At 41.7% G+C, this 14,132-nt stretch overlaps 1 protein-coding gene across 5 annotated transcripts in view; it reads right to left on the minus strand.

Moving 5' to 3' along the window:
- Positions 1 to 220: 220 nt before the first annotated feature.
- Positions 221 to 14,132, minus strand: part of LOC307224493 (SITS-binding protein-like) — a 35,621-nt gene continuing 21,709 nt past the window's right edge. For all 5 annotated transcript variants that reach the window (XM_079991292.1, XM_079991291.1, XM_079991290.1 and 2 more), the window contains 3 exons: positions 11,238 to 11,359; positions 9,457 to 9,636; positions 221 to 571 (listed from right to left, as the gene is read on the minus strand). In XM_079991292.1, coding sequence (XP_079847418.1) covers positions 398 to 571; positions 9,457 to 9,636; positions 11,238 to 11,359 — 476 coding nt within the window. In that variant the 3' untranslated portion in view covers positions 221 to 397. The remainder of the gene's footprint in view (positions 572 to 9,456; positions 9,637 to 11,237; positions 11,360 to 14,132) is intronic.

A 14,132-nucleotide genomic window follows, 5' to 3' on the forward strand; every position in this document is an offset into this window, starting at 1 on the left:
ACCACATTTGAGTCCAAGGCCTGAGGTTCCCCATCATCCTAAGCCCCATCATCCTACGCACCACCCCCCGCCCTGCAAACTGGGTGTTTCAACTGATTCTGCAAAGAGGAGAACAGGCGTGGGGGTTCAAGGTACAAAATTGTAGCAGTTGCTGTAGTCCTACCAGAAGCCCTTGGAGAACTTTATAATTTTTGGAAAACAGACAGTGGGGAGTCAAGTCTATTTTAAATGCACACATTTAATAGTTCTTTCAATATACAGATCCTGGAAACGTTGCAGTGGACTGGAAACACTTTTCAGAAAAAGAGAGAACTTCCTTGTCAACATGGATGCTCTTGTTGGCAATCTTTCTCCGACATACAGGGAAACCTTCTGAGATCTGAGTCAGATTTGGAATCTAGAAAGTCTTAACGAAAACAGGCACATCCATGAGAGAGACTGAATAGTTCCTGATGAAGGTCCCTCCATCAAACACCTGGGCCGTGTTGATGTCCTTCCACTTCTGACCTTCTCTGGGCAGGTAAATATCTCTTTGACGTTGCCCTTGTTCTGTTATTGGGGCAACAAGGACCTGAATTGAAAAAGGAAAGTTAGAGGCATTGGAACATAGAAGACTTCTTTATACTCAGACCATTAGTCCATCAAGCTCAGTTGTGTAGACACTGCCTGCCCGCCCTATCTGGAAGCATGAGGCATTGAACCTCGGATCTAATGGATGTGAAGCATGTGCTCTACCAGGGCTGTAGCTTTGCCCTTAGAGTATGTAGTCAGAACACTGATAATTTCCGCTCAGCCCCTCCTACGATCCTGCGCAGGGCTTCCCGGGACCGGGGTGCCACCCGCCTTGGCTACAGGGTGGCCGTCGCCCCACTGATAAAGTAAAGCTCACTTGAAACCAGCACACTATTACCTGTTCTGATAATGACTTTGTATCATAACGGTGAAATTAATAAAATTTGCTTTGACGCCATTTATTAAAATCCCACCCTTCTTCCCAAAAGATCCAAGGGCGGCAAAGAACAAGTGATAAAACGATTAAAAAATTTTGAAAAGATGTTACGAATGTCTTTAAAACAATTCCAAGACTGATGCAAACTGGGCAAAGACTGATCTAAAGAGAGGTTCCAGGAAGATGAGGGCAGCCTTTTTTTGGTTTGTTTTAAAACGCTAAGTTCTAAGGAATTAGAGTGCACAAATGTTCATCATTAGAACACAATGGTTCTTTCCAAATTCATGAACAATTCTTTATGAGTGACGGACTTGAGTCTGAGCCCATACTTATTTTAACTGGAATGCCAGGAGTTGCAAACACATTACGTTGTATTTTCAGAACTGAACTTTTATCACAAATTTGGATCCCAGCCGCTCAGCAGAAAGGCCTGATGTTCTTAGTCCAATCTTTAGTTTTGCATTAGCTGTATCGTAAGAAAAGATCTCTTCTTGTTAATGCAGGCCATATTTCTGCATTGGAAACTGTCCGATTCAATTTTAGAGATTCCCCCCGCTGCCCCATTTAGGTGATTTTCTGGGAGGAGATATATGATGATATCTTATAAGTGCAGATTCCACTTGTCAGCTTACCATAGGCTGCATTTTACAAATAATGTTTGCCATGAAATTGAATTTATGTTCTTTTTAAAATGCAAGGGCCAAACTAGTGGAATGATGGCCTGCCTTGTTTACAGAAATGGATCTGCTGCTCCATTTCTATGAAGTGTGAAGCAGATTTAAAGTGGGAAAATGTCATTTTTTGCTGCCTATGCCTTTTCTCTGAAACCCCTTGATTTTTCTCCTAGTGGACCTCCATGGCTAAAAGGAACACTAGCTAAGAGGAAAACACATTTCAAATTCACCTGGAAAAGCATAGATGGGGATATTTAATTCCCCCACTGATGCCATGCTTTAAATTGACCCAGACACCAATTTAGAAGGAGTCAGGAAGACTCATAGCTAGGTCCTGCCACCATCACATCTAGTTCAAAACTGGGGAAATGGCCACCTTTATTTGTCGCAAGCTGAATACATCCACTGAAATCAATATAAAAGCATCAAGGTCTCAGGACTTGATATATGTCAAAGCTCTGAGCCTTTCATTTTGGAAAGTGTAATGGCTTTTTACAAATGGCCATGATTTCCATTTCACCTCCAATAAAATGTACCTACTTCCAAGAACAAGGATCTTGGTATAGCGATGCTAGGACATTTGCCCTAGGCCTCTATGCAACAGATAAGAAACCTGTAATTGATGCTGACACTATTACCCTTCTGGAGCTGCAGTTCACCTTATGGAATTAAGGACAGGTCATGAGTGTCTGTTTCACTTAACTGAATCAGATGAGGCAGTGGGGTTCTGGAGTGCAGACCTGACTTGGAATGGATTCTGACACAGAAGAATATATTAACTAGCCCCAATATAACCAGAAAAGGCCACCTATTCCTGAGTTTATAACCATAAACAAAGGTAGTAAAATATGAAGTCAATATAAATGTTTATACTAATGTCTCCATTCCACAAGGGTATTATATTTCTTTCACTCACAGAATTTCCATGTACAGATGCAAAGGAGATGACAGCTTTCTGACATACTTGATTTGTTCCCTTTCTGCGGCCTCTGTGTTTTACTACTAATATTTAAAGATCACAAGGACACAAGCATAAGGCAAGTACAGTGGTACCTCGGTTTTCAAACAGCTTAGTTCCAGAACAACACGGAACCTGAACACTGCAAACCCGGAAGTAGGTGTTTCGGTTTTCGAACTTTGCCTCGGAAGCCGAATGTGCTCCTGAGCTTCCGTTTTCACTGTTGCGCAGCTCATTTGAGTCCCCCGCATAGTTATTAAGTTTTTTTCCTGCCGTTTTTACCCTTGCGCAGCTTATTTAAGTCCTCCCCCCATCGAAATTAAGGCTTTTTTCCTCCCATTTTTACCCTTGCACAGCTAATTTAAGTCCCCTCCCCCTATCGTAATTAAAGCCTTCCGTTTCTGATTACAGTGTTCTGAGGTGATATTTGGTGCTTTTGTTTTTGCTAAATTTTTTGAGTTTTTGTTTGTGTGGCTTTTTCATTTTTGTGACTGTGGCTTGTTTTTTGTTTTATGACTGATTGGTTGTTTGATTGTGTGACTGTGGAAATGGATAAAAGCCCCCCATCCAAACAGTGACTATCATCAGCACAGGTAAGGAAAAAATTAATTTTAATTTTTATCATCTACAATACTGTCTTATTTATTTTATAGTACAGAACATTGATTATTGCTTTCATTTTATGGATCAATGGTCTTGTTAGATAGTAAAATTCATGTTAAATCGCTATTTTTAGGGGTTGTTTTTAAAAGTCTAGAACGGATTAATCCGTTTTGCATTACTTTCTATGGGAATGTGTGCCTTGGTTTTGGAACGCTTTGGTTTTGGAACAGACTTCCGGAACCAATTAAGTTAGAGAACCAAGGTAGCACCGTACCATTTAAGAAGGCACTGCCATTCTGCCTCATTGCAGCCTTGCTTCTTTGTTCACCTGGCTGGATCAACTAGACTCAAAGCAGAACACCTGATAGTGAAACTGATGTCATCTTCAGATGTTCCCAACCAGCACCAAAGAGTGCCTTGCCTAGGAAGATCAAAGTTTGATTAGGAAGATCAGATGACTGAAAATAGCCCTTGGACTTGTAGCAAGGTCATTGTGCGTTTCACACAATGGTGGCTGAGCAACCATCTGCCACAAGGCTTAATTGGTAACTAGCTGTTCCTAAACCCTCGCTGTCAGCCCAAAGTCCATTTGTCTGTGAGAGCAAGTGTTCTGATTACTTGCACGTCTACATAGTCTGCTTCAAGGTGTATGGAACTTGTCACAATCAGGCAAAAGCCGTTTTCAATTATGTGAATCAGAATACAATGAGAAACATGCAGGCCCACGAGAGAGAATTGTGTATCATACCCACTAAAAACATTCCAAGTTCTATAAATAACATTGTCTAAGAAGACTAAGCACATCCAGACACACTCATCGTTCCACTCACTTGTGATTTTTTACTTCACAGAAGATATTAGGTTGCCTACATTTTTCACACCATTCGGCTGCTCCCATGAGTTGCCATTTGCAGAAGTGGCCACTGTATTTGGGGCTTGTAGGAGTATCCACATGATGTCAGTCCTACCCCCATTTTTGTCTTGGACCTTTCTCCCTTGTAAATGCAGGGATTTTCAATCATCTTACATCTTAACATTTTAAAGGGCGGAAGGTCAAGGATCACACTGGGATGAGGTTCACATTTTACTTTGGACAGTACAGGAGGAAAGACTATCCTAACCCTGTACATTCTCTAATACAGTAGTAATCGAGACAATTTAAAGCATCAAAGCAGAAATATTGATCAAAAAGATTGCGATGAGGCAACTACTGCTCTTCTTAAAACAGTCACTGTAAATTTTAGAAGGCCTCAAATGCACAGAAAACTCCATTGCCCTTTGAGCGCTTAATGAGCCCTCAGTGAGAGTCTTCTTAATATGATTAAAGGCAACACTTTAGATCCTACCATGCACCAGCCTTAGAACTAAAGACACTAAAGATCAATGTGTCGTTGCCTTGATCTGGGAGAAATATTTAAGTCTTTACATTAATCATAAGTTCAGCAAATAGGAAAGTGCTTCAAAAGATTTAATTAGATATTGGCTGTATTTGAAATGCTAACAGCAAAGGGAATTAGAATGCTAACTGCTCTTTAATTTATTTCCAGTTGCTTGTTAATGCTAATTGATTATAACATTAACGGAGCACCCAATTGTCTTATTAATCTAGACAAACAAGATCTGAAATACTTGGAGGCATCATTGGCATGAACATCTCATAGAAATCAATCTCATAAACAGTCTTTCTTGTTTCAAGATGCTTCTAGGTGTGGACAGCTAGTACCACCATCCATGTCTCCTTTTGCCCAAGTCAATGGCATCATAGACAAAAGGAGGTGTGTATTCCTAGAGCGGTGGAAGATTCTTCTCCAACATGTAAAGACATACATATGGAGGAGATAGTTATTTAAATTTTATAGTGGACAAAAAGGGGGCCAGCATTTTATAGTTCTTTATTTGCATTCTTTTCCTCCAGTCTCATATAGGAACTTACACCAAGTCAGACTGCTTGCCCATCTAGCCCAGTGTTGTCTGCTCTTCTGACTGGCAGTGACTTTTGAGGGTCTGAGGCAGAGGACATGATGCCAGGGATGGAACCGCAGACCTTCTGAGCTATGGTCACTGTCCTACATTTCTAGGATACAGGGCAGGTTATAGGGTTTCATTATGACCAATGCAAAGTCAAGATGATTGCTACAATCCAATGGCTTTGCTATGTATGTGGTGCTTTCAATGCATACCCAAACAATAATATTTGAAAGGATGTCTCCTTCCTCTTCTAACATATACCCCTCTCAACCACCTCTTGTGGCTCACCTGGATAGCTACAGACTTCAGGCTTCAATGGGGAAGCTCAACAACTTTGGTTGCCCCCCCCCCAACAAAATTCCTGGCTACACCCATATGCCACCGTCACCAAGAGAGCAACATGAAGAATTAGCTTACTGAGCTTACAATGCTTACAATGGTGTGACCCCAGCCAGTTTCAGTGGTTCTTTGGGCCAGGGTCTGTTTGCGACCCATCATTCCTAAACTTCCATCAATGTAATCCAGAGTTCCTTTTCACAAGCAGCCAAGGAGAAACTAATCATGCTTCAACAGAATCAATGGAGACATGTGCTTAGATTGTTACCCAAACAACAGAGTTGATATGGAAAGTGGTCTTCACAGAATGGACCTCTAACTGCTATTGATCTCCAAAGGGTTTCAGTCCATTGAAGAAAAGACTGTAGTATTGAATCCCTATACTATACCACCTCACTTATTTATGGGGGGCGGGGCAGACCATGATTCAGTGATTCAGGAATAATGTGTGATTCAGCATGTTTTTATTGAAAAGTGTCATATGAATCAACAGGTGAACCTTTGGATATAATCTATGGGCAGTCACCAATGTAGAACTTTATCAAGTAGATTCTAAAGCCTGCCACTGTAATCTGTGATTATTGTATCAGCAGAACACATGTTCTTATAGTATCCTCATTTCCTCAGTTTTGTGAAAGTTGTTTTTTTTCCATGTTAGCAAACAACAACAACAACAACAACAACCAGAAGCTTCACTGGAGATGCAGCCATTCATGCTATAATAAATCAAGTTGATCAACTAAGAATGCCCCATAAAACATCACCTCCTGCATAACTAGCCACACAGAAAAAGCTACGTCCAACAGGTTTTCCCAGTCTATTGTAGAAGACTCTAAAGTAAACCAACAGATGGGTGATGGATTTTCCAGGATGACAGTAGTAGGAGCCATAGAAGGGGGAGGGGGGTGGAGATGGAAAGAAGCGTGAGAGGAAATGAGAGAAGTGAAAGTGAGATCTAGAATGTCACTGAATGGAAAGCCCCATATTTCACTCTGGTACTGTAGGCATTTGCTTGCTTTGCTAAAAGCATTGTAAACCTGCCGGTTGAAATACTGATGTTGCTGGGCTTTTGTGAGGCTGTGGAAAATGTCACATAAATCACAATCACTCCGGTGAACCCTCTGCCAAAGGGAAGGCAATGGTGGGAAACCAGCGAGGAATGATAAATGTGAGGTAGTGGCTGGAAAGAGGCGGCCTTGAAAGGGAAAGTTTTAAAAGTGCTATTTACTTCTCTGACCTAATAGTTGACCTAGTAAGGAGGTCACAGTGGCCTGGTTCATATGACAGGGAGAGTCAAACTACACAGAAGGATGCATGAATCTGTCGCATTTTTGTTTCTCTCTGTTGCTCATTTTTTTCAAATCTTAAATTCAGTTCTCCACTTTCTGCATCTAATTTTCAAATTTCTTTTTTTTAACCCACATGAAGATTCATCAACTTTTTAGTGTGAATTTTTCCTAATAAACACATTTTTGTCTGCAATTTCATTTAATACACACATTTTTGCACGTCGTTTCCCCTGATTTAATGCATTGCTGTGTTATTTTTATGAATATACACATTTTTATGCACACCTCCCCCAATATATGCATTTATTTTTAATTATTTTACACATTGATTGGAAAACTGCATTGCAAAATTTGGAGTAGTGCCAACTTCAATTCACACATCATTTCTGGAAGTGAGAATTAGGTAGCTAGTTGTTAAATTGAGAATCAGTTGCTCTTCCCTGGCCCTTTTTCCTGCTGCATTGAGCTAAGCCAAAGTTTGACCCATCAGACATTCTCCAGGAGCATGCACATTTTTTGCAGTCCTTGTAAGCCATAGTTTGGGCTTACTGCACCATGCAAAACAGACTATTGTGTGTGCCGGGGATGGGAGTGGATATCTGACAGGCCAAAGTCAGGGAGAAAGTGTTGTTTTCTATAGCAAGTTATAGCTAGGGAGTACTGGGAGGATATTCTGGAATACTTAGTCAGGGACCATTGGTGGAGACCCTGTGTTTTAGGTTATGAGAAGATTCTGAGGATGCTACCTTAAACAAGTCAGATACCTGCACCTTTATAAGGAAATCATGCTATAACCTTCGGAGCTGCTCAACTGATCATATATTCCTCTCTCTCCTCCATTTCTGATGTCCATCACAGTCGCATTCCTGTGAGGAATCCAGTTTGCAGCTCTGCCCTCATGATGGATAATGGGCTGCTGCCAGGCCAGATCCAGACCCTGAAGCAGTTTTATCTGGCTTGCCAGGCAGACTTGACACAGAAGTAAAATTTTGCAACAAAAAAAAATTGCATTAGCATATGTTTTATACCATCAGCATCCCGCTCATTGTCTGGAAAATACATCAGACCCTGAACATGAAGAAGTTAGCCACTCCTCACCCCACTTAATGTACTGGTGCTAAAATTGCCAGATGTCTGGACATGTAGAAACCATTTAGATCCATTCTATTTTTCCAAGCATAAGAAGTTAATGGGCCAAATAAACCTTAAATCAAAATTTGGCTCTTGGTTGGCTCTCCCCTCCCCCCACCTCTTTCAATATAATAAGTACATCTCAATCATGTCCTCCTTGACTTTTTGTAAACTTAAAAATATCCACATACAAAATTTTTAGACTCTCCTCATGCGGTGAGTACTCCAACCTCTTAAATATTTACTAACCTGCTCTGCATCTTTCTCCTGTTCCGTAGTATTCATTTGGAGCGAAATACAGGCATTCCACCAATTTATGTAACAGCATTGTGATAGGGATTATTTTTTTTACAGGATCAAACATAAAGCTAACATGGGATTTATGTTTCCCCACACACTGCCACTATGTGAGCTTCTGTTCTTCATGAACTTTCCATTCTGACTCCAAGATCCCCTTCCTGAATAGTCACAGCCAAGTTAGACTTCATATATTAGGATTTTCATGTCCCAGCAAGCATCACTTTGGACCTCCTTGCACTAAATCACATCGCCCATTCTACTGCCTATTTCATAGAATCATAGAGTTGGAAGAGACCACAAGGGCCATCGAGTCCAACCCCCTGCCAAGCAGGAAACACCATCAGAGCACTCCTGACATATGGTTGTCAAGCCTCTGCTTAAAGACCTCCAAAGAAGGAGACTCCACCACACTCCTTGGCAGCAAATTCCACTGTTGAACAGCTCTTATAGAATCATAGAATCTAACTATTTGCTCAGTTAGAAGAAAGCTTTCACACACTGCTTGGGTTTTCACCATCCTGAGTAGTTTTGTGTCATCTTCTACACTTTTGTTCACCTCTGACTCTGAGTCCTTCATGATTAAGTTAAACAGCATGGATCCCAACACAGATCATTGGAAGACCTCATGGGTGATTTTCATCCATTGTTAGTAATACACTTTTATTCTTAGTCTCTTTTCTGTTTTTAATGCTTTAATGTTGGAACCTTCTGGTAACATTTTGTAGGAGTCATTTGGGAGGAAGATGATATAGAGGCAAACACACACACACACACACACACACACACACACACACACACAAATATATAATGTCCACTGCATCACATATGTCTCTGTTTTCCTACACAGAGCAAGAAGTTGGGCAGGTGATGTTCAAGGTCCCTTCCATCACTATCATTGTATGATTTTACATTTTGACTGGACAGTCTAAATGTGTCTCGTTCCAAAAGTTTAGTGAGGCAAGAATTCCATTTACAGAAGTCATGCTGATTCCTCCTCAGCAAAGTTAATTCTTCCATGTTTTCAGAATTCTAGCTTTAATAAATGTTTTCTGCCAATTTTAATTTATGAGGGTTTTCTATCATCAAGTATTCTATTTTACCTTCGTAACTTTACATGAATTTTCAAAACCTGTAGAGAGCTGAAATGTTCAGTACTCTAATATAAATCCAAATGCGTTATAGAAAATATTCAGTCCCTGAGATGCCCTTCCTGATCCAAAACATGCTGGAGTAAAATTTATTTCTTACCTCATCTCCTATGAGAAATTCATCACTGATTGTAAAGGTAATGGACTCAGTGGGGCTGAGCCACCATACAGGTCGAAAAATAGGGTATCCTACAGAGAGCCACTCCTTGCTGTATTTTTCAACAAGAGGCACCACAAAACTCTGATGTGTCTGAACATAGTGCCTGGTGAGATTCAGGACCTGAAAGAAAGGAAGTTCAGCATATTATTTTAATACACTGTGGAAAAGACAATAGAGAAGCAGGTATTTTAGTTTGATTTATGTTCTCCCAAAGGGAGTAGATACAGAGGGTGGAATTCAATGTCACACTCTTTTAATCATTCCATCTGCACAAGCATTGCAGCTTCCACAACTGGGATTCCACCCTCCCCCACACTGTGTGCTGTAATGGAGGTTCTCCAGACTGAGCCAATTTCAGAGTGTGTACAGGGAAGGGAGAGGGGGAGCTGTGTGGTATAAGCAAAAGTCCTTGCACAGGTCTTCTCCTGACAGGGATGCCTAGGTGAATCCAACCCAGAGTAGCCAAGAAAATATTAATTTAGTGGTATTGTAATCCCAGCCTATCTAAATCTCTCATCCTTGAGCTTGGATGAAAATCATCTCTTCAGTCTCTTATCATGCTAGTCTTTACTACCACTACTCCTGTAGCCAGCATTGTGTTGAGAGGAGGAAAATGGCAGCAACCGCAAACAAATTGGTATAGAATATTTAGAGCAAATTCTATGTGGCCTTCTTTTTTCAGAAAACTGCCTTCTTTGAAGTTTCAGCTGAGCTCTAGAACATAGCTAAAGGACTAAGAGAGCATAGCTAAAGGACTAAGATAAGAAGATTAGTATAAGCAGAATTAATAGTGGGAGAAAGAATGTGAAAGGGGAATTAGAAAGGAGAGATGGGGCACACAGCATGAAGCAACTAGGAGGAGGGGGTAATTTGAACTGATTAAGAGAAGCAAAAAAAGACAACTGTGAATGGTAGAATGCCATGAGCAAGGTATGCAGCAGAGTTTAGGGCTGAAATAAGAATTTAAGATGAGGTATAAGAAAGCCCTGGTGATAGCTGAGGCAAGAAAGTACAAGAACTTGAACCAGAGTTTCTATGAAATCAGAAATAGCAAATGTTGGCAGTGTTATGAAGAAAAATATTACAAGATGTGGCATCAGAATCTTTTGCTAACGAACAACACAGAGGCAAATTTCTCTCCCCTCTCTTTCTCCATAACCCACACCCACACCCCATGTGCAAAACTGAAGCTCACAGCCAGCCCTATCTTTGGGCATAGTGAAGCAACTTCCCTAGGTAGCAGATGTTGGGTGGAGAGGCAGCAATTACTGCCACCTTGCTGCTCCTCCTAAGCCCCTATGTTAGAGGACAGAGCTATATATGCTACATGGCATGTCCTGGCCCCCATAAGCTAACTTGCTATCTCAGATGTGACAGAGCACCCTGTCCTACCACCAGTGTTAGATTAAGATTCAACTGCTGGTCCAGTTAGCTTCTGTATGTGAAATGGACCATCTTGTCCTTCACCTCAGGCAGCAAAATGCCTTGGGCCAGTCCTGGATAAGAGTACTGATGATGTGTCAAGGAAGATGGAAGTGATGATTTCAGAGAAGACATACAGAGTATACTGTTTAATCCACCTTAAACTTTGGTGGTGGTGAATCATCCAAAATGAGACATTGTGGAGATAAAAAATATTAGTAAGAACTTAGGGAGAGAATTCGGGAACCAAGAGAGCAGAATATTATCATTAGTATACCAGTGGTAGTTGATATACCTACCCAGTCATCACAACAGACCCATGGTGGAGTACGGAAAGACATCACAGGAAGAAAAGTCACAATCTGCAGCCATCTAATATATAGCTCTTCATCGATCAGAAATTCATTTGCAAGACTTCCTCCTGCACAGCACAAACAAATAAAAATGGTTGGGCAATAGGAAAACCGTTATAAATATTTAGAATTCAACTTTAATCTTTGATCCAGTAATTTAGGAATGACCAGGTTATATTAATGATAAACCCTGAGATTTGTAACAAGGCCTCTGTGTGCTCTTGCATAATCAAGGTGCTATTAAAACACTGCCCAGTCACCACCAGGCCTCGTGTATCTCAGCTTCTCCTGCACTGCACTGAACTGCACTGGGTCTTCTGGCAGTGGCGTCTGCTGCATCCACCGCAGAATGCCAACTCTGCCTGTAGTGAAACTTCCCTGGATAGCTTTAAGGGGAGGGCCATTGCAATAGACTTCAGTTGTGCTATTGCAGCCATTGCTGAGATGATGATGATGATTTATATCCAACAAAATATTAAAATACAATAGCTTCATCCCAGGGCTCTTCCAGACAGCCAGTTAATTGAGCTTTCATCCTGATACAGGTGCACAAAATCTGCATGAATATTTTACAACACTGTTATTTATTGAGACTTCATGCTGCTTTATTTGTGTGCAAGTTACATGCCGCAATCACTTTTCTTATCATGAAAATTCCAGGGGGGTTGGAAGCAGGTTTGCTGCACAAGAGCACCACAACCACTTTAATTCCACAATCTAAATTTGCTGGTTTACAGCTAGGGGGTCATTATATGTTGGTCAGTCCAGCTCAATGTTGTCTTCATTGTCCGGCAGCAGCAGTCTGGGGTCTTGGAAAGGAACATTCCCATTTCTACCTGGTCTTCCTCCATACAAAGCAGATGTCCTACCATTGAGCTATGGCCATTCCCCGCAAGAGTGACAGCTTGGAAGTGGCTTCTGTCTCCTATTTGCTGGTACAGGAACCAATAAGATCCAAAGGGAGAGAGAAGAGGCTAGAGAAACCAGCGTTCTTCAAAAAGACACATGCCAGATGCTTAACCAGTCTCGACGGCTCAAAGCAAATGGAACTCAAGAACGGCCTGATCCAACTCACATTTTGGCATTGCTGGCATTCTGGAAACACAAGTTGTAGGAAGAATTTCAAAAGCAGTGGGAAAGTGGGGTGGCGGGGGGACGGGGACGGGGACACTGAGTATATTGAGATTTCACAGAGAAACAACATTTCTGACCATCTGACTCCTAGCACAAAACAATGTAATTGGCTTGGAGTACATTATGAAGGATTCAAGCTGAGATGTGAAACAAATGGGGGAGGGCAGTTTCCAGCTGGAAAGGAACAGTACATAGTATAAATAGTGGACAATCCAGATAATCTGTTAAAAGAAAGAACATCTTTCATCTCTCTTTCTGGCACGTGCTTTGCATTCGTTGCTTTAGCAGCTTGACTGCTGGCATATTATAACATCAACAGTCAGCAGCCTGGACGGCAAACCATGGACACAGCAGGTAAAATACATAATATTGTACTAAAGACCCTGAAAAGAAAACGTTCCCTACTTCTGTGTATCTCATTTATTCCTGGTAACTGCTAAATTCACATCAGTGCAAGTGATTGGGTTTGGGGGGCTCTTAGGGGCCGTTCCAACCTACCACAAAAAACCAGGAAAAAACCCCATGTCTATGACATTATAACTAAGGACCACAGGGGCATCCTGAAACACATTAACTATGCAAGAGTACCCAACCAGGCCTTTGGCTGATTAACATCTTATTTCCCTTTTAAATGGGTTTGTGGGAGGAGGAGGGGTGGGGTTCATTGGTTTGTGTTTCTTGTTCTTGTTTTTATCATGTATTTTGTGCGCAGGTGGCGCTGTGGGTTAAAGCCTCAGCGCCTAGGGCTTGCCGATCGAAAGGTCGGCGGTTCGAATCCCTGTGGCGGGGTGCGCTCCCGCTGCTCGGTCCCAGCGCCTGCCAACCTAGCAGTTCGAAAGCACCTCCGGGTGCAAGTAGATAAATAGGGACCGCTTACCAGCGGGAAGGTAAACGGCGTTTCCGTGTGCGGCTCTGGCTCGCCAGAGCAGCGATGTCACGCTGGCCACGTGACCCGGAAGTGTCTCCGGACAGCGCTGGCCCCTGGCCTCTTAAGTGAGATGGGCGCACAACCCCAGAGTCTGTCAAGACTGGCCCGTACGGACAGGGGTACCTTTACCTTTACCTTTTGTGTTTTTATATTGCGTTTTATGTTGTGAACCACCCTGAGATCTACAGGTGGTATACAATTTTAATAAATTATAATTATAATGCCCTCCAGATGTTGTTGGACTACAACTTCCTCCTTCCCTGACCATTGGCCATGCTGGCTGAGGCTGATGGGGGCTGGAGCCAAAAGCATATTGGGAACACCACATTGGATACCCTGACTTAAAATTCCATGCAAGGAAGTTAATTTGTTGTCCAGCTGCATAGTTTCTTTATCAAAGTAGAAAAGTGTCAGGCCCCCACATACATAAATTTAAATCTTTTTATGATCTGCAGAGACATGACTTCTTAATCCAACATGAAAGAAACACCTTCTAGGTAGAAATGTAGTGAAGGGACACTTATAGACTGAAAAGTCTTGGGAAGCCTTGTGCCAAAACAGTTCTGCCCCATCCCCACACACAGAAGGTAGATGCTGAAGAGTACACCCATGCAGCTGGTTTGCCAAATGGGAAGAATGAATTTTGAAACATAAACTCATCCATATTAGCAGGTTGCAGTGACCATCTTAAAATCCATGCATATCCAGAAAGATAAAGCAATTCCACAGATGCTACCAATATCACTTGCAATAGGAAATATTGTGTCCTGTCATCCCAC

Source organism: Podarcis cretensis (assembly GCF_951804945.1).
Source record: "Podarcis cretensis genome assembly, chromosome: 1".
In the NCBI taxonomy this organism is placed as follows: Eukaryota; Metazoa; Chordata; class Lepidosauria; order Squamata; family Lacertidae; genus Podarcis; species Podarcis cretensis.